At 39.6% G+C, this 27,061-nt stretch overlaps 3 protein-coding genes and 1 long non-coding RNA gene across 4 annotated transcripts in view; all 4 read right to left on the bottom strand.

The window, feature by feature from the left end:
* The window catches only part of LOC115413478 (mucin-2-like), a 48,790-nt gene extending 46,538 nt beyond the window's left edge, over positions 1-2,252 (bottom strand). The window contains exons 1-3 of the mRNA XM_030126348.1: positions 2,180-2,252; positions 495-753; positions 78-192 (exon numbers count right to left, since the gene is read on the bottom strand). Of these exons, the coding sequence (XP_029982208.1) occupies positions 78-192; positions 495-753; positions 2,180-2,252 (447 nt within the window). The remainder of the gene's footprint in view (positions 1-77; positions 193-494; positions 754-2,179) is intronic.
* A 7,969-nt stretch (positions 2,253-10,221) lies between these two features.
* On the bottom strand, positions 10,222-16,346 carry LOC115410714 (intestinal mucin-like protein). Its single transcript, XM_030122484.1, has 6 exons — positions 16,235-16,346; positions 14,998-15,096; positions 14,321-14,449; positions 14,021-14,060; positions 11,550-11,672; positions 10,222-10,411 (listed from the first exon to the last, which is right to left on the bottom strand). The coding sequence occupies exons 1-5, from the start codon at positions 16,259-16,261 to the stop codon at positions 11,617-11,619; spliced, it is 351 nt and encodes a 116-aa protein (XP_029978344.1). The 5' UTR covers positions 16,262-16,346; the 3' UTR covers positions 10,222-10,411; positions 11,550-11,616.
* Positions 16,347-17,302: 956 nt separating this feature from the next.
* Positions 17,303-18,316, bottom strand: LOC115410771 (uncharacterized). Its single transcript, XR_003934133.1, has 3 exons — positions 18,221-18,316; positions 17,513-17,547; positions 17,303-17,430 (listed from the first exon to the last, which is right to left on the bottom strand). It is a non-coding gene; the product is annotated as an uncharacterized LOC115410771 (long non-coding RNA).
* Positions 18,317-18,326: 10 nt separating this feature from the next.
* On the bottom strand, positions 18,327-26,597 carry LOC115413472 (intestinal mucin-like protein). Its single transcript, XM_030126335.1, has 8 exons — positions 26,570-26,597; positions 26,091-26,236; positions 25,039-25,210; positions 24,635-24,876; positions 24,344-24,530; positions 22,187-22,370; positions 20,163-20,341; positions 18,327-18,487 (listed from the first exon to the last, which is right to left on the bottom strand). The coding sequence occupies exons 1-8, from the start codon at positions 26,595-26,597 to the stop codon at positions 18,327-18,329; spliced, it is 1,299 nt and encodes a 432-aa protein (XP_029982195.1).
* Positions 26,598-27,061: the final 464 nt, after the last annotated feature.

Genomic DNA, 27,061 nt, shown 5'->3' with positions numbered 1-27,061 from the left:
AGATGAAAATGAAATGAGAGACATGAGCTGATCTAGGAAAACCACAGTTTGCGATGGAATGGTTTTATGCATCGTACATCCAGGGAGTCATCCAGGTTCCAGATCGCTCTGATGCCAAGTTTGGCGTCGACGGTGATACTTGACATCGTCCCTTTGACCGTCACCCCGTTGATGACCACCGGCAGAGTCACACTGCACAAAAGACCGACAAAAGAACGTAAAACAGCAGCAGATGCAGCAGTCCAACACCAGAACCAACACCAGGGCCAACACTAGGTCCGACACAAGGACCAACACCAGGTCCAACACCAGCGCCAACACCAGGTCCAACACCAGGTCCAACACCAGAACCAACACCAGGGCCAACACTAGGTCCGACACAAGGACCAACACCAGGACCAACACCAGGTCCAACACCAGTACCAACACCGGGGCTAACATCAGATCGGGCGTTCATCTTCTGTTTCATTGGTCCGTGTTCTCGGTGGACTTACGTCTTTCCGTTGATGACGACCATGCCGTCAGACAGTTCCACCACAGATCCGTCCAGTTTCATGGTGATGGATTCGATGGTGGGGACGCCGTCCGTCTCCTTGCGTCTCATTTGGATGTTGAAGTTCTCATAGCTGCCCTGACACTGCGACGCCAACACGTGGTTACAGGTGGAGGGCAGTTGGTAGAAGAGTCCGTCGAAGGTCTTCCAGTGGTAGTGACCCCAGGTGGTGCAGACCCGGCCGATGTGGGACGCATTACCTACAACACACGACATTTATTAACCCTTTAACCCCTGAGACAGGATGGACATGGAACTGGTCTACCAGACAAACACTTCCAGAACCAAAGGAGTTCAACTTGACCTAAACAGACTAAAGCAGTCCAAAGTGACGGTAGAAGACAGAAGATACAGGAAGAAGACAAATGTTAGAACTCTACAGAAGTAATGACACAGTGATTCTGAATTAAAGGAAATGTTTGTGTCTGAGCAACGGGTTCAGACTCCAAGCATTAATGGAACGTAGAACAGATTCATCTGTGCTCAAGTTCTGATAAAACATGTCCTCTGACATATTAGACACTCTGGAACATTTTATAAACCACCACCAGCACCGATCTGAGTCACATGGAACAGCTTTGATCAGTGTCAGTGTGAGATACTTGGATCCAATGGTTTCATATTTATGACAGGAGGAACCACAGATGGAACCAAACTGTGGAACCAACGCAGACCAGAGCTAAACCCAAACAAGTCCATGTACAGACTGAAAAACTGTGGTTTAAGCAACGGTTCAGTTTGTATTTTCTAATCCATTTAGTTCCTTTATTTTATTTTTACTTTACGCCTTTAAGTCATGTGACCTCTTTAGTTGAACTGGTACCAGGGTAGAACTAGACACTTCACACAGAAGGATTCTGTCAAACACAACATTTACGTCCATGTACTTACAGAGTAAAACTGTCATTAAATATGTTGGAAACATCAGCTGATCATCAGTTTGATCCTTTGTTTCCAGTTCATCTGATCAAAGTACGGTTTAGACAATTTACAAAAATGTCGACCAGTTTTACTGAACAAATGGTAGAATTTATATGAATATTTACAGTAAATCGTACATTCAGAGCACTCTCCACAGACACGTCAGGGGTTAAAGGGTTAATGATATGTGTTTGCATTGGTTTGTTACCTGAACTGAGGCTCAGAGAGTTTTCATTTGGACTGATGGTCACTGGAAGAAAGAAGAACTAATCAGAAATAGACACTGACCTGTGGACGGAAACTATGAACACAGCAGCAACCTGTCCTGTACTATCAAAGAACATCAAATGAAATAAAATAACATCAAATAAAATAACATCAAATGAAACAAAATGAAACAAAAGAAAATAAAATAACATCAAATGAAAGAAAATAACATCAAATACAATAAAATAACACTACAGAAAAGAAAAGAAAAAATGAAAGAAAACAAAAGAAAACAAAAGAAAATGAAAAAAATTGCATGAAATAAAATAACATGAAATGAAACAAAATGAAATTAAACAAAACAAAATAGCAAAATTAAACAAAACACAATTAAATAAAAGATTAAATAAAATGAAATAAATGACTGACTCCTTAAATAATCCGCTAATCGTGTGTGCATATGTTTTTGTGCAGCTGTTCCTTCGTTCGTCCACTCACCAATCTGATAGGCCGATGCCAGCGCCAGCGTCAGGAACAGCAGGAATGTGGACTGGACTATCCTGGTCCCCATGGTCTACCCTGGTCCTGAGGACTGACCCACTATGAAAGGACTCACCTGGAGGAGGCATTTATTTATCAGATACCAGCTGATGAGGAGGTGGAGCCAACAACACCTCCACCAGGTGAGAGAGAGGGGGGGGGGGGGGGGGGGGGCGGCATTTTCCAAACAGGTTTAAGTTTTAATACATTTCATATGAATTATACATTATTTTTATTTCACATCTACACTGAATTAACTCTTAAAATTGATCATAATTTATTCTAATATCTTCTGTATTTAATGTTTTCAGTGTAAATCCTGTATTTTTTATATTTAATTCACTGATTATGTAGATGTTCATTAAAACTCAGAGTCAATTCAAAGGTTATTTTATCAAAAACAGAGAAAAACTGAAGAAAAAGTGTCTTTTTCAGTCAAATCTTTTGTTAATTAAACATAAAACAAGTATCTTCATCTTATTTTGGTTTTTTTATTCATTTTGTTCATTTTTATTCATTTTATTTATTATTTTATTTGTTTTTGTTAAATTTTTTGCCTATTTCATTATTTTTTCTTAAATCTAAACTCATTTTGTTCATGTTTTCATAATTTCAGTTCATTATTTTGTCGATGTATTATATTATTATTGTTTATTGTATTGATCACTTTGACTGTTTTTGTTCATTTTGTTGCTTAACCTAGTTTTTTTTTGTTTTTACTTTATTTTGTACATTTTTGGCTTTTTTTTGTATTGTTTTTAATTTTGTACTTTTTAAATTTGTTTTGGTTCATTTTCTTTCTTATTGATCATAACCCCAGAGTGTCCGTCCACTGTCATTGATCCAACTCCATGGGTTTTACTAGTGAATCAATGTTGGAGAAGATGAGGGTGTTTCCGTGGTAACTACGGAGCCTCTGAATGTCCAAATGTGAATTTCCTGAGCACAATGTTGACTTTTTTGGAGTTTGTTGGATTATTGGATACTAATCACACCTATTGATTGTTGAATATTGATAATGGTCTCCTCAGGCTGAAACACCTGGACACCTCTTGGACTCCGTTGTTCTTTATTAAATTGCTGAAATCTTACCGGTCCATCCTGGTTCTATCAGAACCTGAACCTGGTTCCAGTCCACCTCAGACTCTCCTCAGGCCTTTGGATGAACTCTGGTCCACATTCATTCATCAGGTCTTCTTCATCAGGGTTCAGTTCGGCTCTACGTTGAAGACAGATACAGATGGATACAGACGCAGCGTCCTGTCCGTCCTCTGTCTACGTTGCGTCTGTCATTCTGTCCATTTTCTTGGAGCTCCATACCCAGATGGAGAATACGGAGCAGTACCACCAGGAACCACAGGGGGCAGTGTTGAGATTTGAACAGAATAATTTCCATCAATAGTAGAACTTTTCAAAGGGGACTCCCAGTACTTGGGCCATTTGACCCAGGGAGCAGGGTTACGTCCTGCATCACTAATGTTTTTAATGCAGGTTAACCCCGCCCCTGGGCAGAATACATACAACGAAATGTCCCAAAAAATAGGAGTGGACTTTTCAAAGAGCAACTATGAGTTAGTGAAAAACTACTGACAAATTTACGACAAATACCCTCTGAATATGAACATCAGGAAAACCTCCTCTGTCTGCACCAGGTTAGGTAGTAGGGACTTTCTTCTTCTTAGCCCTTGTCTTCTTTGTCTTCTTCTTCGTTGTCGTCGTCATCATCATCTTCTTCTTTGTTGTTGTCTTCTTCTTCTTCCTCTTCTTCCTCTTCTTCTTTTTCTTCGTGGTATTTGTCCAGTTGGTTAATTCAGAGCAGCGCCCTCTGGTGGATTAATTGAAGCTCTCATTCCATCGTACAGAGCACATGGAAGTATGAAGGCAGTGTCACATGACAGCGTTAGAAACAGACAAACATATTTACGTCCATGAACGTAAATTAACATTAAGTCCATTGAACTACTGATGAACACGTGTCCTCAGGTGATTTTGTAATGAATGTTTTGAATCATACACAGACTTTGTAGACACCGTGTAGAAGGAACAGAAACATCTGAGCTCCACTTCAAACTGGTTCCTGTGTTTGTGTCTTGAATTTGGCTCGAACTCACGATAAAAAAGTCTATCTCACCATCTTTTCCTCTGTGAATTAAAGGGGAATTCTTTTCCTTCATTGGACAACGTGTCCTGTTTTTTGGGGAGTCTTCATTCGTCCTCATTTAACGTTAAACATCTGTAACCCAAGAAGAAAACATGATAACGGTCCAACATGCACCACCGCTGAGGTTCACACGTCCATTCTGGAGGTTTTTATGTGTTTCTTGTCGTCCATGTGTTTGATCGAAGCCTGAACACAGGAATGGACCTCCATGGATCTGGGGTTTCCATGGATTTGGGGTTTCCATGGATCTGAGGTTTCTATGGATCTGGGGTGTCCATGGATCTGAGGTTTCTATGGATCTGGGGTGTCCATGGATCTGGGGTGTTCATGGATCCGGGGTTTCTATGGATCTGGGGTGTCCATGGATCTGGGTTGTCCATGGATCTGGGGTTTCCATGGATCTTGGGTTTCCATGGATCCTTGGTTTCCAGTGTCCATGTTGCATTTGACACCGTATGACCCTGGTTCTTGGAGTCTGGATCTGGTTCCACAGGTTCTGGTCTGTTTTTTCAGTGTCTGCAGTTGTTTTTCTTGACATGGTTTAGTCTTTGTTCTTATGTTCAAATAAAATCTGCATATTTACTACTTTTGTGCTGGTAGCCCGCCCCCTTCTATAGTTAGATTGATCTGCATCCAGACCACAGGACGTGGACAGGCTGTCTTCATCTGGACAGGCTGTCTTCATCTGGACAGTCCTTTGTCCTGTTCCACTTATTTTATTTGGAACGAATGTGGACTTTATTCTTTTCCTTTGGTTCAATCTCATTCTCATTACACTTTTTTCTAATGGACCAAACTGTGTAAACAGATGAAGCATGTGACAAACTGCACTGGCATTGGACAGAAAAGTCGGGGGTGGGGTCATTCAGAGACAGTGGGTGTTGATGAAAACAAATATGGAGGTCCTCCATCCAGTTACGGTTTTCGGAATCTGTTTTCTATTTTTAGACAAATGTATGAAAATACTGTGAAGTGTCCAGAACAGCTGATTGGAGACAGTTTGGTCAAATGGGCATCTGACCACATGTCCATGAGACATTCAGTGTCCTCATTGGTCCATGTCTGTCCACGGCTCATGGCTGCTGCTGCTGCTAGCTCTGACTACCCATGAGGCTTGGCTACTTCCAGAGGCTACGGGGCAGGGTCAAAGGTCACAGATGGACTGCCCACTACTGTTTGGTTCATAACCGTTGAACCAGACAAATATTCCACATAAGTATAAAGGTCTCAATTCCATCTGAAACAGACTCAAAGGACAACATTTAGTTTCATATTTTTAAATGAAAAATATCCAAACTACTGCGTCACAGATGAAAAAAAAAATTAACGTCTATTTTTTTTCCACAATTCCAATGTTCTCCAAAGTGAAGTTCCTCAGACATTTTCATCCTCAAATGTATTCTGTGTAAACCTTAAGCCCTCTATTTTACAACCCAATAGTTGGTTATAGAGGAAAAAAATATTGGATCAAACCTAAATAGAGTTTAGACAAATGTCAGCGTCACAGATGGACAACAAAAGGAAATATCAAATTAAACATTTTTATTTCAGTTATCAATATTATTTACATTTATTTGCAATATTTACAACAAACAAATAATATTAACATTATATTCAAATGTATTTTGCATATATATATATATGTATACACACACACACACATATATATATATATATATATATATATATATATATATATATATACATATATATACACATATATATGTGTGTGTGTATGTATATATATATATATATATATATATACACACACACACACACACACACATATATATATTTATACACACACACACACACACACACATATATATATATATATATATATATATATATATATATATATATATATGCATTTATTAATTTTTAAACACTGTGTGTTTAAAATATGACACTAAATAATATAATAGTCAATACCAGTGTATTTGGAATAAATGTAGTTTATTTATAGAGTTTATCAAATGAATCCAGAATGATGGCACTAAACTGGGTCACTTTACAAACATTCACACTCACAAAACTACTCACACTTTTTTTTCCACACATTTTTTCTCATTTCCAAATGCATTTTCCTGAAAATATCATTAATTACCTACAAAAATATCCATTTGGTGCAGATGATGGTAGTTTAATGTTTTGGACCAGATGTGAACCTTCCTTTGACTTGGTTCTACAGTGGCTCATCTAGAACATAAAGGCTCATGGTTCCACGGTTTGTTTGGGCTGGAGGACGGTTCTGTTCACACCAGAACTGAACCGGACCAGAGTCCATTTGGAGCGGACCCAGAACCACCTCCTCCAGGTGGTTCTGGGTCTCGTTTTGGTTCCAATCAGAGTTCACGTTTGTGTTCACACCTAAAAAAAGTCTGGACATTCAGAGAAACGAACTGTTTTAAAAGAACCAAAGGAAGTAGGTGTGAACCCAGAACCTGATGACCTCACACATTGACCTGGGGGTTGATCCAAACAGAATCTGATGACCTCACACACTGACCTGAGGGTTGATCCAAACAGAACCTGATGACCTAACACATTGACCTGGGAGCTGATCCAAACAGAAGCTGACGCTGACCTACTGGGACACTGGAACTGCTTTATGGATGTTATTTCCATCCTCAGTTCAAGCAAAGGTTCCAAACCAGATGGTTACTGTTTCAAACTCTCCAAATGGTTCTGAATGAACCAACCCAAACAGAACCAGGTCCACGTTGGTGAAAAGGCCAATGACAGACTCCGGTTGAGGTTTCACATCTGTTTCATACTGTGGTTTCTTCAGTGGTTTCCCTGAGCCTTCGGAGGCTCAAACATGCAGATGTAATAAACACAGACTGAAGTTCAGAGTTAATCCATCAGTGCAGTCCAACCCGGTCTGTGGCGGTCCCACACCCATCACTTAGTCCTTAATGGATCATAATGCAGGGCTTTGTTCTTCTGTTTCTCTAAGGAGGAGAGGAACCTGCTTAATGGACTTGTGTTGATGTTGGAAGTGACTCAGCTCATCTGGTCCAGGATACGGATCCTGTGGACCATCTAAAGGAGAACCACAGAGAGTCTGGAGGCGATAAAGACGTGTTCTGAAGCAGTGATGGTACAATCATTTGGATTTGACACTGAGATCTGTTAACAGGGGTTTCAGGTTCTAAACCCTACGATCTAAAGTGGATCAGAACCAGTGAAATAAGAACAGAATCGACTATAAACAATGTCAAATACATGTTTAATCTTCGTTTAGGTGCAAAAAACCCCCCATTAAATTATGAAAGTATTTACATATACAAACTATAAAAAACAAAAAGGAAGTGAATAACCTGAAAAAAGTGAATTTTCTTCAGAAAAATCAGTGTAATTTTACCAATATTCTGCCTCAGTTGATCATTTCTACATGTTTATTACAGATCAGATACAAACACATGTAATAACAGACAGAACATTGGTCCAATTAGACTGAATGTTCATTTCCTGTTGTTCATATTTGTTCAAGTTATTTATGTTTTATTGTTAAAGGATAGTTTGTAAAGTAAATATTTTCATAATTTAATACTATTTTTTGGTGTTATTGTTTATGGTTATTATGATAATATTTTACTACAGATTACATTGCCCTTTTTTTTTTTCGACTTCCCAGAAATATATAATTGTTTTGGGAAAAGGACCTCCTGCGGAGCATCAACACAACCTGGACACAACCTGTCTGAGCCATTTGACAAATATTACATTTACAGATGTTTGGAAGGTTCATTGAATAAACCTCCGTAACCAAAAAGAACAAAATAAATAAAGGTACAGATGTTTCCACAAGAAATTTGTCCATAATATTAAAGTAAGTAGAGAGTGATCAGATGGGTTAGGGTTGTCCAGGTGGACGTCTTCTATGTAGCCACTGTAATGTTAGCCCAATGCTAGCATCAGTTTGGTCTGTTTCGGGTTGTCCAAGGGGATGTCTTCTGTGTAGCATCAGTAATGTTAGCCCAAAGTTCGCATCAGTTGACCTTTTTTTCAGGTATTGTTTGTGTTAATGTCCGGTTGTGTCTGAATCCATTTGGACCTAAGCTCACTGTCCACAGGAAAAGAATGAAAGACAGATATGGCTCAACCAGAGGAAGAACCAGAGGAACCTGGAACCAAACTAAGACCGTTTTTGTTCACTTGCACCACATTTGCCCCGATAGGCCAGGAAGTAGAGCTCTGTTTATTCCATTATTTTGTTCACTTTTGTTCTTTTTGTTGGTTATTTTGTTCATTTATATTCATTTTGTTGATATTTTGTTCTTTTTGGGTTTGGTTTTATTTTGTTCATTTTTGCTTCATGTTTAATTATTTTTTTCAGTTTGTGGTCATTTTGCTTACGATTCTTCTTTCTTCTTTAAAAGTGTGTTCCTGGTATAAAACCTCAGTAAAATTACTGCCATAAATCTAATTTTCCTCTAAATTACAGGGTGGTAAAGGTCATGTAAACGTCAAAGGTCAGGTAAATGGGACCACCTCCCCTGTGTTTGTTTATCCAAGCATGCTGCGTTCACTGATGTCTCCACTCTGGTAAATGTGAGGGATGTCAGCATCCGTTGTTGCGTTCACTGACTATGGGCTTGTGTCTTTAAGGGTTAAATCAAGATGTTAAAAACCCAACGGTGTTAAAGTGAGTCTTTAATTGTGTGCTTTGGTTTTGTGGGTTGTTTGGATAGTGGGAATGTGAGGACCTGCTGGTGGACGTTGTGGTGACAGTAGGCGGAGGGTGTTGGCGGTGCTGACCTGGGAACAGGAGTCAAACGCTGTTAGAGGCGTTTCAACCTGCGCTCACATCCTGCTCTGAGTTTACTTCCCAGCTTCCAGTATTTACCCAGGATATGTGACACAAAGGACTCTGACGGAGGTTGGAACAGCTGTGATGACAGAGCAGCCAACACCGCTGACCAGTGCCTTTGGGCAAGGCGGACTGCACCGCACACAAGCCCACGTCACAGCCGTCAACCTGCATTCAGTGTGTGGGTAAATGTTTGAAGAAACTGCAAATGAAGATGAAAACGATGGCACTGGACACAGCACCTAAAAACCACCCAAAAACCAACTGAAAACCACCTGAAAACCAACTGAAAACCACCTAAAAACCACCCAAAAACCAACTGAAAACCACCTGAAAACCAACTGAAAACCACCTAAAAACCAACTTAAAACCACCTGAAAACCACCTAAAAAACCAACTAAAAACCACTTAAAAACCACCTAAAAATCACCCAAAACCAACTGAAAACCACCTAAAAACCACTGAAAACCACCCAAAAACCAACTAAAAACCACCCAAAAACCAACTGAAAACCACCTAAAAACCAACTGAAACCACCTAAAAACCAAATGAAAACCACCTAAAAATTGTCCAAAAACCAACTGAAAACCACCCAACAACCAATTGAAAACCACCTAAAAACCAACTGAAAACCACCTAAAAAACACCCAAAAACCAACTGAAAACCACCTAAAAAACACCCAAAAAACAACTGAAAACCACCTAAAAAACACCCAAAAACCACCTAAAAACCACCCAAAAACCAACGGTCAGGGTGGATATAAAGACCCCAACATGATGTCTGATGGTTGGTCTAGGATGGATACAAAGACCCAAACATGAGGTCTGGTGGTCAGTCTGGGGTGGATGAGGTGAAGAAAAGCCACACAGGTTGAATGTGCAGAACAGACTTTTATTACAGAATGTTGGTTTGGTCTCACTGAGCTAAAACCAAGACATCAGACATAATACACCACAAAGCACTGAATGGAAATGGAAATGTTTGTCCTCGGTGGTGGTCGTCCTGTCCTCATCAGTCTGTCGTTTTCTGGGTTGTCCCCTCGCCGTCAAACGCCGACACTGTGTCTTCAAACATCCGCAGGTGTCCACTCGAGTGATGGTGTGAGTGATTTTGGAGCCGTCGGGACAGTCCAGTTCAATGTCTTGTTTGGACGTGGCCAGTTCCTGACAACAGGAACAGGAGTGCTGCATGGACTCCAGTTTGGTGGAGTATCTGACAGAAACAGACAGAGGGGGGGGGTTAGGGGTGTTGGTGCGGGGCATTCACACCGAGGCTGGAAAACTGGTCTGTTTTGACACCGCTGATGGGTTTTATCCAAACGCTACATTTCAAGACTGAAACAGAAACAATGTCCTGCATCTGAACCACAACCAGAACCCAAACCAAAGGAACCAACACCTGAACAAACTTTAGATAAGTGAACAGATGCACAATAACAGAACCATTGTTCCTGTACGTCAGGTTCTGTTCTATGTGGATCAGAACCAGTTGAATGTGTTTTGTGTCAGGTTCTGTGTCTATGTTCCAGTCCTGGTTCTGTCTCTGTGTTCCAGACCTGGTTCTGTGCTATATTCCAGTCCTGGTTCTGTTCTATGTTCCAGTCCTGTGGTCTGGATGCAGATCTATCTATAGAAGTGGTCGGGACTTTCACTGGAGGAGAACTGAACTCATCCAATCACATTCCATATATGACTTCTATCAGTGATCACTAGGAACTAGACGGATATCTGGAACATTTACTATGCTCTAAACAATCAACATATGGACTCAGTAGAAGGAAAGGAACCATTAGAATATTTAAAAGTTCGTCAAAAAAATCTAAATTTCTCCTGCTTTAGTTTAGCGTCCGACATGAAAGCCTGATTGGTTGGGTTTGACATAGACACTGGTGGTTCTGCTAGCGTTCTACCGTTGTTGTACTGGTGGTTCTACTGGTGTTCTACTGGTGTTGTACTGGTGGTTCTACTGGTGTTTACTGGTGGTTCTACTGGTGGTTCTACTGGTGTTCTACTGGTGTTTTACTGGTGGGTCAACTGGCGTTCTACTGGTGTTCTATGGGTGTTGTACTGGTGGTTCTACTGGTGTTCTACCGCTCTGATTCATGGTCATCAAACACAAACACGTGTGAGTTTATCTTTAGACATTTCCGTATCATGAACCTTTGTTTGTGGTTCTGTCTTCCTCTGTTTGGTCCATTTCAGTTTAGAACCACCCACTAATTGGACTAAGAACTCTAGGATCATTCTGTCTTTATCACATAACTATGGTCCTGTTCTACCATGGTACTGGTATTAATCCATACAGTTTAGTGGAGGTGTGATTGGTTGATTGATTGATTGATTGTCCTTACATGCTGAATGTCCCACAGGCTCCGATGCAGGACGTCAGGTTGACCAGCTCTGATGATTGGCAGCCCTTTATCTCCAGGGTTTTGGCGGAGGTAGTACTCTGCACGGCTGGTCCTTCTTAACACCTGAAGGAAAACACAGGAAGGAGTTAAAAACACATTCTATTTGACATCGTCTAAATGTTTGTGCAAAGGAAGAACAGGCTCTGATGGCTATGTATTACCATTTAACACTGTTATAAATATATGCTCTTCATGATCACCATTAAACTACCCATAAACCACCCAAAAACCACCAATAAACTACCCCAAAACCACCCAAAACCCACCTAAAAACCACCCATAAACCACCAAGAAACTACCCCAAAACCACCAATAAACTACCCATAAACCATCCAAAAACCACCATAAACCACCCAAGAACACCCAAAACTAGCAAAAAAACACCACTTAACTACCCATAAACCACCTAAAAACTACCCATAAACTACCCAAAAAACACCCATAAACTAGCAAAGAACCTCCAATAAACTACCCATAAACCACCCAAAAAACACCCATAAACCACCCAAGAAACACCCAAAAACTAGCAAAAAAACACCAATTAACTACCCATAAACCACCTAAAAAAACTACCCATAAACTACCCAAAAAACACCCATAAACTAGCAAAGAACCTCCAATAAACTACCCATAACCACCCAAAAAACACTCATAAACTAGCAAAAAACCACCCATTAACCACCCAAAAAACACCCATGAACTACCCAAAAACCACAAATAAACTACCCATAAACTACCCAAAAATACCCATAAACTAACAAAGAACCTCCAATAAACTACCCATAAACCACCCAAAAAACACCCATAAACTAGCAAAAAATCTCCAATAAACTACCCATAAACCACCAATAAACTACCCATAAACTACCCAAAAACCACTAATAAACCCCCCATAAATCACCAATGAACTACCCATAAATCACCAATGAACTGCCCATAAACCACCCATAAACCACCAATAAACTACCCATAAACCACCCATAAACCACCAATAAACTACCCACAAACCACTCATAAACCACCCATAAACCACCCATAAACCACCAATAAACTACCCATAAACCACCCATAAATTGCCCATAAACCACCCATAAACCACCCATAGACTACCCATAAACCACCAGTAAACTACCCATAAACCACCAATAAACTACCCATAAATCACCAATGAACTACCCATAAACCACCCATAAGCCACCAATAAACTACCCACAAACCACCCATAAGCCACCAATAAACTACCCATAAACCACCCATAAACCACCAATAAACTACCCATAAACCACCCATAAATCACCAATAAACTACCCATAAACCACCCATAAATCACCAATAAACTACCCATAAACCACCCATAAATCACCAATAAACTACCCATAAACCATCCATAAATCACCAATAAACTACCCATAAACCACCCACAACTCACCCATACACCACCAATAAACTACCCATAAACCACCAATAAACTACCCATAAACCACCCATGAATCACCAATAAAATACCCATAAATCACCCATAAACTACCCATAAACGACCCAAAAACCACCAATATACTACCCATAAACCACCCATAAACTACCCATAAACCACTCATAAACCACCCAGAATCCACCCATAAATATAAATATAAATATAAAAAAAAAAAAAAAAAAAAAAAAAAAAAAAATATATATATATATATATATATATATATATATATATATATTATATATATATATATATATATATATATGGGGTGGGGAAGCAAAATTTACAATATTTTGAGGCAGGGATTGAAAGACAGTGTATGACCAATTAGTTTATTGAAAGTCATGAGAATTTATTTGCCACAAGAAATTTACATAATAGAAAATGTTTTTATTCTATGTGTCCTCCTTCTTTCTCAATAACTGCCTTCACACGCTTCCTGAAACTTGCGCAAGTGTTCTTCACATATTCGGGTGACAACTTCTCCCATTCTTCTTTAATAGTATCTTCCAGACTTTCTCATAATAGTTTTGCTCATAGTCATTCTCTTCTTACATTATAAACAGTCTTTATGGAAATCTCCTTTGGTGTGACAAGTGCATTCAGCAAATCACACACTCTTTGACGTTTGCTTTCCTGATTACTCATATGGGCAAAAGTTTCTGAAAAGGTATGTATAATAGTGTTAGGTATGATTATGACATCAATATATGTTTGGTTTCAAAACAGTTGACGTAGTGCCTGCTGAGAAAAAACAACTAAATGTTCATTGTAAATTTTGCTTCCCCACCCTGTATATACATACATACATATATATATATATATATATATATATATATATATATATATATATATATATATATATATATATATATATATGTATGTATGTATGTATGTATGTGTGTGTGTGTGTGTGTGTGTGTGTGTGTGTGATACGTACAGACTTGACAGCATCCATCTGGTGCTAAACTCTCTGTTCCCTGGAGGAAAAAACATACATCAGCGTCCAATCTGAGTCCAGAAGTGGATTTTATATATTATATGGGTGTGAGATAAGGGTTCAGGGTTAAGATGAGGGTTAAGGGTTAAGATAAGGGAGGGAAGTGTGGTCCAAGTACTCACATCGGCTTTGGTTTTATTTATTGTTATATATATATATATTCATACCTGTACAGAAAATACTGTATATATGTGTGTATGTGTACAAGTACACTTGTGTGTGTGTGTGTGTGTGTGTTACCTGGATACATTCCTCTGGGTTGAAGGGAGGACAGATGATCTTGGTTTCCACAGTGACGAACTGGTTTCCGATCTGCACACACTCGAACCTCACACAGGGCAGTTGGACCGGAGCCCAGGTGTCCCCAGACTGAAACACACACACACACACACACACACACACACACAGACACACACACACACACAATATCAACACAAATACACAACATCAAGATCAGGCCCAGATCAGGCAGGATCACTGTCCAAGATGGATGACCAAGTCTGAGAACCAAACCAGGTCCAATCCAACCATGATCTGGATTTGATTTGGACCTGATCTGGACCTGAACTCATGGTCAGTCTGTGAATCCATGGATCCTCTGCTCCAGAAATAATGTCTGGAGTGGGGACGGATTTTGTTGAATTTGTATTCATGATGGAGGAAGAATAATCATACAGTTGAATTTCCTGTTTGTAATTCTTGTCTAAACTTATTCATTCATATTCTGATCAAATACACACAATACATTTAATGTAGGACTGAACTCATTCAACAGTTTACACAGATTTATTTATGTCCAACTACAGACTAATATGAACACAGATCTGTCTGATGGACAGGAATATTTGGACATTAACCTAACCCCGTACATGTGAACCTGCTATAGCGTCTGAAATGGGGGCGGGCTCTAAACTAACCTCTAGAACATGGGTGATGTTGGGCGGCACAGATACTATACACTTCTTCTGGACACAGCGTCCACAGCACTGGGTGGGGACGACGTGGTACTCATAACCCTGAAAAGACAAAAACAACAGAATGTCAAAGCACTTACAGAGGACAGGAGGGGGAGTCAAGCAGAGTTATGGTATTTATTGAATAAGTGGGTAGAGCCAAATATGAAGAAACAGGAAAAACACACATGCTGAAGCTAATGCTAATGCTAGAACCTTCAAACATGGCCTAGACCAGAACCATCTATTGATCTGAACTGTTTAATACCTGTTAATACCTGATCCACTAATCCTATCAATCCATGTCAATAATTGGTGTAAAATACAGTTCTTCATCTTTTCATGGTCATCAGATATGACCCATTTGGACGTTCAGAGGCTCCGAAGTTACTGTGGAAACACCATCATCTTCTACAACATTGATCCACCAGTAAAACCCATGGAGTTGGATCAATGACAGCGGATGGACAGGTGTATTAAATAATAAATAAAATGTACAAAAATGAATCGGATTTGAATTTAGAAAATAATAAATAACTTGAAAACAGATCCCAAACTACTGTTGGGTACTGTTAATACTGTTGGGTTCTGTTGGGTACTGTTGGATTCTGTTGATACTGTTGGGTTCTGTTGAATTCTGTTGGGTACTGTTGAGTACTGTTGATACTGTTGGGCTCTGTTGGATTCTGTTGGGTACTGTTGACACTGTTGGGTTCTGTTGGGTACTGTTGTATTCTGTTGATACTGTTGGGTTCTGTTGGGTACTGTTGGGTACTCTTGATACTGTTGGATTCTGTTGAGTACTGTTGGGTACCGTTGAAACTGTTGGGTAGTGTTGATACTGTTGATACTGGTGGGTACTGTTGGATACTGTTGGGTACTGTTGAGTACTGCTGATACTGGTGGATACTATTGGGTGCTGTTGATAGTGTTGTGCACTGTTGGGTACTATTGGGCACTGTTGATACTATTGGGTACTGTTGGGTACTGTTGAGTACTGTTGGGTACTGTTGATACCATTGGGTACTATTGGGTACTGTTAGGTTCTGTTGGGTACTGTTGGGTTCTGTTAGATATTGTTGGGTACTGCTGGGTACTGTTGGATACTGTGGGGTACTGTTGGGTACTGTTGGACACTTTATTGTCCTGCAGTAGGTGTATGTGGTGGACATGTGGAGTACAGTGTGTGTTGGGTACTTACCGGCTCACAGTTTTGGTCACATTCCATTGGGTTACATTCCACGATGTGCAGGCCTGTCTGAGGGTCCACCTTCTCATACAGGTGCAGTTTTCACATGCCCTATAGGCACCGCCTCTCCACCTGGACCACAGGGACATACAGCTCAGTACAGGTACCTGGTACACATGGAAGCCTCAGGGCAGGGGTGTCCAACATATGGCCCATGGGCCAACAGGGGTTCCGACCCCCCAGTCGGGAGACTGTCAATTTATGTACAGGTGGGTTTATATACAGTCTGTTTATACAGTCTGTTTATATACAGTCAACAGTAGGTCGTATATAACTGGCTCTAACTTTAACCTAGGTCTGTGTGTCCACAGTTGAACTTCATACTCACATCATACTCATGTTTCTTGAAAACACACACGCCTTTCGGTACTGTGGATACAAACACAAACAGCGGTCAGTGGACATGTCCACTGGGGACACTAGGACCAGAGTCTGATGGAAACACACTGACCACAGGAGTATTGAGGACAGCAGACTCCAACACTGGTGTTCAGAGCAGAAACCGAGGGGAACACGAAGGGACGTCACTGCACCGCCTGGTATCACATACTGCAGGACACGCCCACAACACAGGTTATACATATGTATGCACAATTCAGGCTATAAATATATACACACAAACACAGGTTTTATATATATATATTGTACATACACACACCTATATATATATATACACACACCCAAACAACAGGTATATATATATATACTATAATATATATATTATATATATATATATGTATGCATATGCCTAGCAAGCAAACAGGTTATACACAGAATACACATGACACGTTATGTGTAGGTTTGTAGTATGTATATATATATATATATATAATATATATATATATATATTATATGTGTGTGTGTGTGTGTGTGCGCGTCTCCTCTGTCTGTCCCTTTGCCGTCTGTCCTTTTAAAATTATAGTCTGTCTTCCCTTCTCTCCCTTTGCTGTCTGTCCTCCGTCGTCCCTTTGGTTTGTCTTACCACACGTTCTATCAGGCAGCAGCTGACGTCTGGTTGACCTTGACCTGTCCGTCCTGTCACAGCTGAGCGGCGGTTGGGACAGGACATGTCCTGCGTTGACAGGAGATCTCCAAGGCGTCGTCGTCACAGATCACTCGTCACAGCCCTGGATCCACGTTTCATTGGCCTGATGTGACAGTATTAAACCAATTAGAAGGCAGGGTTACTGGGTGTGTCTGTGTCAGAACATGGACTCAGACTCGTTTTACCTTTCTCCATTTTCCGTTCGGCAGTCGACAGATATCTGAAAATCAGAGGTACTTTAGATGATTTACAAAGATTTCCAGTAAATAGTCTCAGCCTTAACCCTCTGGGGTAGCCACCTACAGCCCATAATATGCACAGTGTCATAGTAATGGTCCAAATGTTTTTCATACAGTTTTGTTAACAACTTTTTTTTCTAAATTTCTTGTATTTCATCAATTTGAGTCATAAACAAAAATACTGAATACTCATATTTTAACCTTTTAAATATTTGTAATGTAAACAAACCATATTTGTTGATACAAAGATTTTTTTAATATTCTTCAAATAAATTGTGTTTTGTTAATAACAGGAAGTGTAACGTGTGTTTAATATGTTCACCAGATGGTTACAGACTAAAATCTAAATACGGCACTGATGAAACCATTTTATTGTTACCAGGTTATTGATAATATCAGCAGATTATCAGTCAATAGTTTCCCTCCACTCTTTAAATGTGCTCCTCCATCACTAACTACCCTGTGTCAGTGAACTTGAACCCAGTTACAGCCACTGTTGGTACCCATCTAGTACCTGGATCTTTCATTAGATTACCTGCTCTGTTAGTTCAGGGTTTCCATTTGCTGTGTTACTCAGTGTTAGTGCATATTATTATGGTCTGTTTTCATTCCTTTGTAGATGTGCATGATGGGTACAGTCGTCGTTGTTCTCACCACATGTCGGAACACATTCTTTGGAGTTGGACGACAAAAGGATGGTTCCATTTGGACAGAAACATCCCTCCATTGGGTCCTCCTTCTCATTACTGCTGATGAACCTTCAGGTTGTACCTTTCAAACCCAAAGGCTGCTTGTTAGTATTTGCTGGTGTACTTTGATGGATACTGTAGTATTTTAGTGTATTACTGTACCGGGTATCGCAGGTCACTTCCACTGGCGGTCCACAGGCCTTGTACACTTTAGGACTGGGACATGTGTAATCTGTTCACACACCAAAACACACTTCAGATCACATGGTTCAGTGGGTAAAATACTAAAAATAAACGCTCAGTTTCAACCCGTAAACACCTGTTTTTATGAATACTTCAAAGGAATTTACTCTATATTTAACCTTTTACAACTGAATTAGTACTATATATTCTAATCTTATCCTCTGTATTTTATAATCAGTGTAAATCCTGTATTTCTATATTTAATTCACTGGATCATGTAGATGTTCATTAAAACTCTGAGTAAATTCAAATGTTTTTATATGAAAACAGAGAAAAACTGAAGGAAAAAGGGACTTTCAGTCAAATCTATCATTAATGAATAAAACTACCCTTTTTTATACTGATGATCCTGTCATTTATGTTCCATTCCATTATCATGATTTATGTCTGTTTCCTTTTGTATTTGTCACATATTTAATGTATTCATCTGTTGTTTGGACATTTTCCAAACAGGTTCAAGTTTTAATACATTTCAGGTGAATTATTACCTCCGCCAAGGAGGTTATGTTTTTGCCAGGGTTGTTTGTTTGTTTGTTTGTCTGTTTGTTTGTTTGTCTGTCCGTTAGTGTGCAACATAACTCAAAAGTTATGGACAGATTTGGATGAAATTTTCCGGTTTGTTGGAATGGGATAAGGAAGAAATGATTTAAATTGGTGGTGATCGGGGTGGGGGGCCCACACAGGGGGGGCACTGATTCAGCCTTGGCGGAGGTCTGCGCTCTCCGAGTGCTTCTAGTTCATATTTATATTTTTTCATCTTTGTTCATCTCAAAACAGGAAACTGAAGAAAAAGTGACTTTTTTACTCAAATCCTATCATGAACGACTATAAACCAGTATCTACAACCTGATTTATTTGTTTTTATTTGTTTTTTGTTCATTTTTTTTCCATCTTTATTTAATTTTTTCTTCAGTTTTTTTTATTCATTTTGTTCACTTTATTTTTTGGAAGTTTTGTTATGTTGTTGGTGTTTTAAATATTTTTCCCCTCAGTTCTGTTCATTCTCTTTTCCTTATTTTCTTTTTTATTATTATTTGGTAAACCTTCTTTTCATAATTGTTCATTTATTTTATGTATTTATTTATTTATTTATTCATTGTTTATTTTATTTAGTTCATTTTGTTGCCTATTTTATTATTTCTTTCTTCAGGTTTTGTTTAGTTTGTGCCTTTTTTTTTTTTTTTTAACCTCATCATGAAAAGATGACAGCTTCTGAAACGTGCATTTTTTTCCCCACTGTGACGTAAACCAATCATTTTTCTAAATTAACTGTCAACTGTTTGATGATTGATAACTACAGTTTTTTTTCTTTTCACCTCTTGCTCTTAAGTGGAGGGTTTATTTTTTTTAACTCGTATTTTATTCGTCTCTAATCTAAACAGGTGTATGGCTGTAGTCATGGTGCATTTGAGGAGGATTCTATCTGATTAGTTTTTATTATGTTTGATATTTTTCATTGTGTAGCCTTTCCCACATTCATATCATACATGACAAATACATGTGATGAAAAACATTCCAACACAGGATGGAGTGGATGAGGTCATGGCCTTTGTCCTGTGCATCTCAATAACATGTGTGTATGTTTTCATTGCGGTGCAGATGTTGGATCAGTACTTGAACCCCTCCATGTACTCGTGGTGGAGTATGTTGAACCTGTGGCGTACCGCAGAGCCCGTGGGTGGAGCTTCTCCAGTCAACGCAGAGGCCGGCGTCGGCGCAGGCGTCGGCGTACATCTCTATGCTGGTGCAACCCACGTGGTCATCGTGCATGTTGCAGACGTCGAACTCACAGCCCAGGATGAACGGATCATAAGGGATGAGCTTATGGCATTCTGTAAACACACTGGAGGAGGCGGGGCTTACAGTTACAAACACCCAATCACATCGCACGATTCAAACAAGTCAGTTATTAGTAAGAGATGGTCACATGGTAATGGAGGACGAGGAGGGAGAGGAGGAGAAGGAAGAGAGAGGAGGAGAGAGAGGCAGGAGCAGGAACATGGGAGTGAGGAGGAACAGGAGAGAGCTGTTATGTCACAACAAAAAAAATGTCCGATGATAAACTGTGGAAATGACGAAACTCAAGAACACGTACTTATTGACTGCTATAGAGCGCGAAGCTGTTTGGACTTTTTTTAAAAAACATTGGCCTGAGCTGCCCTATAAACTATCGCTCAGCTCAGTACGGACTTCTAGAGGAATCAACATCAACAAACAAACATAGACTCTTCCAGTTAATCATCTACATTGTAACAGTCAAGCTCTGGAAAACAAGATGTTTAACAGTCATTAATCAGAATCTCATAGATAGTAAAACAGTGATTAAACAAACATTGACTGAACTACGCAGAAGAAGAACCCTGGACAAACAGCACTCCTTTCCATGGAACATAATAGACTTGTAAGTCAGTCTTCACATTGAAGAAAAAAAAAAAAAAAAAAAAAAAAAAGACAAAAAAAAAAAAAAAAACATGTATGCATGTTTTAAGATGTGTGCCTTGTTAACATGTATATGTATGTATGTTTTGTTTTTTCTTTTTTTTTTTTTTTTTTTTTTTTTTTTTTTTTTTTTTTTTTTTTTTTTTTTTTTTTTAAGGTGTTAATGTGTATAAAAAAGGCTTTTTTTTTTTTTTTTTTTTTTTTTTTTTTTTTTTTATATAGATAAAGAGCAGTTTTATAAGTGAACGTATTTGTGGGTGGCTAATCAACTGTGTTAAGTGTGGGGACATATGTCTGTGCCTGTATTCTTTTGAAAATTTCAATAAAGAATTTAAAAAAAAAAAAAGAACAGGAGAGAGAGGAAGAGGAGAAGGAGGAGAGAGAGGAGGAGGAAGAGGAGAGAGGGGAGAGGAGGAGGGAGAGAAGGAAGAGGAGATGGAGGAGGAGGAGGAGGAAGAAGAGGAGATAGGAGGAGAGAGAGGAGGAGGAAGAGGAGAGAAGGAGGAGGAGGAACAGGGGGAGGAGGAGGAGAGAAGGAGGGAGGAGGAACAGGGGGAGGAGGAGGAAGAGGAGGAGGAGGGAGAGGAGGAGGAGGAGGAGGAGATGGAGGAGGAGAGAGAGGATGAAGAAGAGGAGAGAGATGAAGAGGAGGAGGGAGAAGGAGGAGGAAAGGAGGAGGAGGATCAGTCTGTTCTTGGTTCAGTATTATCTGTCATTCCTCCTCCAGGTTTAATGTTGTACGTGGTCATGTTTTAAATTATTCAATAATCTGTTCACTTATTCTGTAATCTTTTCTCAGGTTTAGGTTGTGTGTGTGTTTTGTCCAATCCCATTTTCATTGTCATGTGTTACCGGGTAAATTAAATCTGCCTTGAGGCTCAGACTCAACAGCGTTGCCTCTGCAGTGAACCTGTTGAATTAACCAGATTTCATATTGGCCACACGGGGGCGGTCTAACAGGTGTACGATAATGGAGGCATTTGATTGGACAGTCAAAGAGCATAGCAGCTACAAACCACATCTGTAGAGACTTCAATAAGATCTAACTTATTGGTTTAGATTTAATACCTGTTTTCAACAGACAGAAATTGCTAAACTTGCTCAATAGCTAACAGGCACCTATTTCCATGGTGACCGTCACATGGCCTACACCATTCTGCACCATGTCCTACTGATAATGGTAGCTGGTATCCTAGTATCAGTACAGGTGTGTAGCATCCAGCCTTCGTGTGCTGTGTTCTGCTCCTACCTGCTCTTGATGACATCACAGATGCTTGTATTGCATGGAGTAGGTGACGGTCCCGGTGTGGGCATAACCGGAGGCTCGCAGTGGGTGTGGTTAACGTGCCACTCGTGCGCCATATTTGGACATGAAGGATCAATTTTACCACCAGGTAACCTGCAGTCGTTTTTCTGGTTGTTGTCACATGTGCCTGGGGAAACCGAGCTCATTAGTAAATCTATGAAAGTAGGGACTGGAACTGAATTTACTAGTTCTGTTTCCAAGATCGACATCAGTTATCGACATGATTCCCGAATGGGTTCTCCCTGTACACATGGTTTTGTTTGCATTAACTGGACGAACGTCCTAAAGGGCTGTAAGGTGGAGTTTAGGAGAGTCTGATCCACTGCTGCTCCTCAGCCTCGTCATCACCATGGAGATCATTCATAAACAATAGTAAAAGAGGTCGACACAGTGAAATGACGCTAACATTACTCCCTTTTCCATCATCCATCTGAGCAAAACTTTCCCCATATTTCCTAATGTGTTCAAAACAGAAGTGTGTAATGTTGGTTTTTTCTATTCAATCCCAAATGTGATGATTAGATTGTTTTTTCTGGTAGATGTCAGTAGAAGTCATTCCATAAACATGAACATAACTCTGTGTTGTTTGAGTCTAGAACTGATCATTCCCCCTCTATCTCCTACTAAATTCTAAACTGATGTGGTTTTCTGGTGTGTCCCACACATACACACACGTTTGGGTTCAACTCTTCTTCTTCTCTTGTTCTAACACCCATCAACATCTGTTTGTTTTGGTCATGTGACTCTAGTTGGACTCAAAGGTCTTTCCATTACAGTTTTTTTGTCATATTCAAATTTCGCTACGCCCGAAAAACCACATCTTGCAAGCACAAAACCTTTTCATCGAAAAATGTGAGTTTTTTGAAATTGTCCTTCTGCCATGAGGCAAATTTTTTTGTGAAAGTTACATTCATGCCATTTGAGGGTCAATAAAAAAGTGACCATTGACAGTATCAAAAGAACCCAGAAGAGTTGAATGTTAGCAGGTGCAGCAGAGAAAGTGTCGCTGTTGGCTGCACTTCCAGAGTCACCGCCCCCATCCCTAAGCAGCCAATCAGAGACTTACCATCGGTGCAGGTTAACTGGATGCTGTGGTTGAGTGTGTGTGCATTTTGGAGGTGTTTAACCCTCTTGTAACTGTTGTAAACGATTCTAGTGTCATCTTTACTGGTCAAATAGAACCAGACTTTAGAGCAGGGCTGTCAAACTCATTTTAGTTCAGGGCCCACATTCAGCCTAATATGATCTGAAGTGGGCCAGACCAGTAAAATAACAACAGTGAAAAAAATAAAATTGTTGTGAAATTGTTATTATGAAAATGTTTACAGCTATAAAGTTCCATTAAAAATGTGAATAACATGAACAATGTGAAATTTCTGAAGAAAAATACGTGTATTTTGACAATATTGTGCCTCAATTTATCATTTACACATGTGCATTACAACTTACAGATCACAGTGGATCTACAAATACACAAAACATTTAGTAAAAGGCAGAATATTAAAATTAGACTTACTGCTCATAAGACATTTCGCGTTCATATTTGTTCAGGTTATTCATATTTTGTGTGAAATGATTGTAAATTTAAACATTTTTATAGAATTTTACCCAATTTTTTTAATATTACACTTTTTTACATTAAAACAAAGATAAAAAATTATAGGTCATTATTTATAGATTGTTATAATAGTATCTAACTGGTTGGATCTAATTTAGATCATATTTGTCTGTATATGGAACCTGAACTAAAAAGGTCTAAATACCGTTAATTGTTAATATCTCAGTGTAATTTTTACATTAACAAATTCAGCCCATGGGCCGAACTGGACCCATTGGTGGGCCAGTTTTGACCCACGGGCCATATGTTTGACACCTGTACTTTAGAGGCTTCACAACCAAAATACAGAGATGATCTGATGAAGTGGAATCGTTAAGCAAACAGACTTACGATTCCAAGGGATACAGCTAATAGGAACCGGTTCTTGATTACCATCCCTACTCTTAAGATACTGTCGAAAATTAATCAACTTATTTGATTAATGACCTCATTTATCAGTTTCTTATTTTGTTCAAGTAGTAAAGGTGCTTTTCTAGACTTACCACACTGGCCCTCAGTGTTTCCGCTGAATTTGTTATAGGGTAGTTTTATGCTGAATATAAGTCCTGCAAAGGTGATCTTGGCGTTGATTTTTGGGATTGTGACCACCGTCTTAATACCAACAGTGGTGATGCGGAAGTCAGTGGTTTTGTAGGCGGGACTTAATATGGCCTTGTTATTGACAGTAATCTGGAACAAATGTATAAGCATCTTATGAGGTTCATTTTCTTTGTCATGTAAACTTGTAAAGTATGGGACTGATATAAATGCATACAGCTGACACTGCTCCTTACCTTGTTACGGACAGCGCCGTTGTTTTGCGTTTGGATAATGTAGATTGTTAAACCCTTGTAGATGATGGTAATGGACTCAGGACAGGACAAGCCATGACCACAGTAGTAGTTGTGGATCATAACATTGAAGTTGTATTTGGGTATAATTTCTTTCACCAGCCAGTAGGTACAGTTGCCTTGAAAACCGTAGTATTTTCCATCGAAGGTCACATAGTGAGGATCTCCCCAACCATAGCAGAGACCTTCATACAATAAACAAGCAGGTTTTACACTCATATTGGACCATTTTCAGAGAGAAAATTCAGTGTTAATTTTTGTATACTTTTTTTTGTAAACACAACACATTCAGCATTTGTACATTTCACATAAAAATGCTTCATATAGGTTCGATAGATCAGACTTACACTGGCACTCATAATGAAAGCAGCATCCATCTTCATCGTACACTTTGACAGGCGGGAATTTATTTTCACACACAAGACGAGCCACGGGTGGACACTCTCTGGGTTTTACGATTATATCACCATCTCTGCATGTTGCAATGCTGCAGTCGTCTATGTTCCAACTTTCACCATCCTATGAGAAGATTCAGAGATTTATGAAAAAATACTACTAGGATGAATGATATTGTGTTGCTCAGTCAGAAGATTGCTCATGCCCGCCGGAAGTTCAAGACACTCCAGGATAAAGCTGCTAAAGTTGGGCTGAAGGTGAATAACACCAAAACCAAAGAGATGAGGATCGGTGCCCCAAGTAATACAGGAAACATCATGTAGAAGGACCAACCACTAGAAAGAGTAACAACCTTCACCTGTCTAGGTAGTATCTTTATCACCACTGGAGGATCAGGGGAAGATGTAGAGGCTAGGTGCAGAAAAGCACAAGGGCTTTTTTACATGCTGAGATCTGTTTGGAAATCAAAGTACATCTCCTTGTGAATGAAGCTGATAATCTTCAACTCAAATGTGAAATCCATTCTCCTATATGGTTCAGACATGTGGCGGCTGACCTCAAACATCATCAAGAAGTTCAAGGCATTTGTCAATCAAAGGCTCTGATATATCCTTGGAATATTCTGGCCAAATAGAATAACCAACGACAATCTGTGGCATTGCACAGACCAGGAGTGGATTGACGTCACTATCAGATGGCGGAAACGGTTATGAGTCAGGCACAACCTAAGGAACCCAGCGAACAACATCAAGTGGCAGTCATTAGAGTGGAACCCACAAGGTAAAAGAAAGAGGGGGCGACCCAAGAAATCTTGGAGAAGGACTGTCACGGAGGAACATCAGGAGATAGATTTGTCGTGGGAACAGTTAGGTGGACAGAGTTCGCTGGAGAACCCTTGTGGAGGCCTTATGCCCTAGTAGGAGTGAAGAGGATTAAGTAAGTAAGAACTACAAGGATTTATATACACAATTATATATACATGTTCTAGGAATGATGACTGTACCTTTCGTGGGGGTTTTACATAAAGACACGGTTTCTTTGGAGGTGAAGTAACACACGGGTACATTATCAAATCTACATGACAGGTGTCATTGCAGTACCCTGTGAAACACTGGCCTTCATGGTCCGTCACATTATAGACAATGGAGCCTGACAAAAGAACCCAAGAAAAATATGTTAAAAAGGTTATATGTCCCATTGCGACTTCTACCATCATATGGTACTGTCACATCATATCATATCTTGACATTTTTATAGCATGTAATGGTGATGTGAAGCCATGGTCAATTATGGTTTCAAGTATGTCTGAGAACTATTGTCAGTTGTCGAATACTCTCTGGTGGGCTTACTGACCATCAGACTGTACTTCACTATATGGATATTGCCATGTTCTATCATTCATTCATCTGGAACCAAGTTTTACAGGTAAAATAATTTTTTTTATGAGTGCAGATCTTTGAATTAATAAATGTGTAGACTTACCTGGTGGGAATTTTGTGGAGTTATGCATGCAATAGCAACTGGTGACCTGTTTTCCAGTAGCTGGTGAAGTTGTTCCTTCCGTGACAACATGTAACTCAGTTGTAGAGCTTGTTGGACATGCACAACATTTGACTCTTATCTCATAATCAAAACATTTCATCATCAACCCTTGTTTGTTGTTGTGACATATGAGGCCAACGTCTTTATTACAAATCACGTCTTGTCCTAGGTCTGAAATGGACACACCTGGGTAGGGAGCAGCTCTACACTGGACTTCTACTGGAGCTGAACAGATCTTGTAACCCGCAGCAATTATGCTATGAATAGATTCATCATCTCCCCCATCATGTCCAAAAGTGGGCTTGCCGAGATTGATCCATGGAGACCAAATACATACCATATCTTGGCCATTGGGACAAGATGGAGTGGTAGGTGCCGGCGTGGTAGGACCTTTACTTGTAGTAGTTGTGGTTGTTGGCAGAGTTGTGGTTG

The sequence above is a fragment of the Sphaeramia orbicularis genome, chromosome 3 (genome assembly GCF_902148855.1).
Source record: "Sphaeramia orbicularis chromosome 3, fSphaOr1.1, whole genome shotgun sequence".
NCBI lineage: Eukaryota > Metazoa > Chordata > Actinopteri > Kurtiformes > Apogonidae > Sphaeramia > Sphaeramia orbicularis.
Note: the sequence above shows the minus strand (reverse complement) of the source record. Positions and strands in the feature narration are given on the sequence as shown.

Excerpts from the sequence above, each read along its gene's own strand:
- LOC115410714 (XM_030122484.1), bottom strand. The coding sequence starts at position 16,261 with ATGGAATGTGACCAAAACTGTGAGCCG. Across the intron at positions 15,097-16,234 it reads GTGACCAAAACTGTGAGCCG|GGTTATGAGTACCACGTCGT; the intron begins GTAAGTACCCAA and ends TTGTCTTTTCAG. Across the intron at positions 14,061-14,320 it reads ACCCAGAGGAATGTATCCAG|GGAACAGAGAGTTTAGCACC; the intron begins GTAACACACACA and ends TTTTTCCTCCAG.
- LOC115413472 (XM_030126335.1), bottom strand. The coding sequence starts at position 26,597 with ATGCATAACTCCACAAAATTCCCACCAG. Across the intron at positions 24,531-24,634 it reads ACGGCGCTGTCCGTAACAAG|ATTACTGTCAATAACAAGGC; the intron begins GTAAGGAGCAGT and ends CATTTGTTCCAG. Across the intron at positions 18,488-20,162 it reads CTCCACCCACGGGCTCTGCG|ATTACACATGTCCCAGTCCT; the intron begins GTACGCCACAGG and ends GTGTGTGAACAG.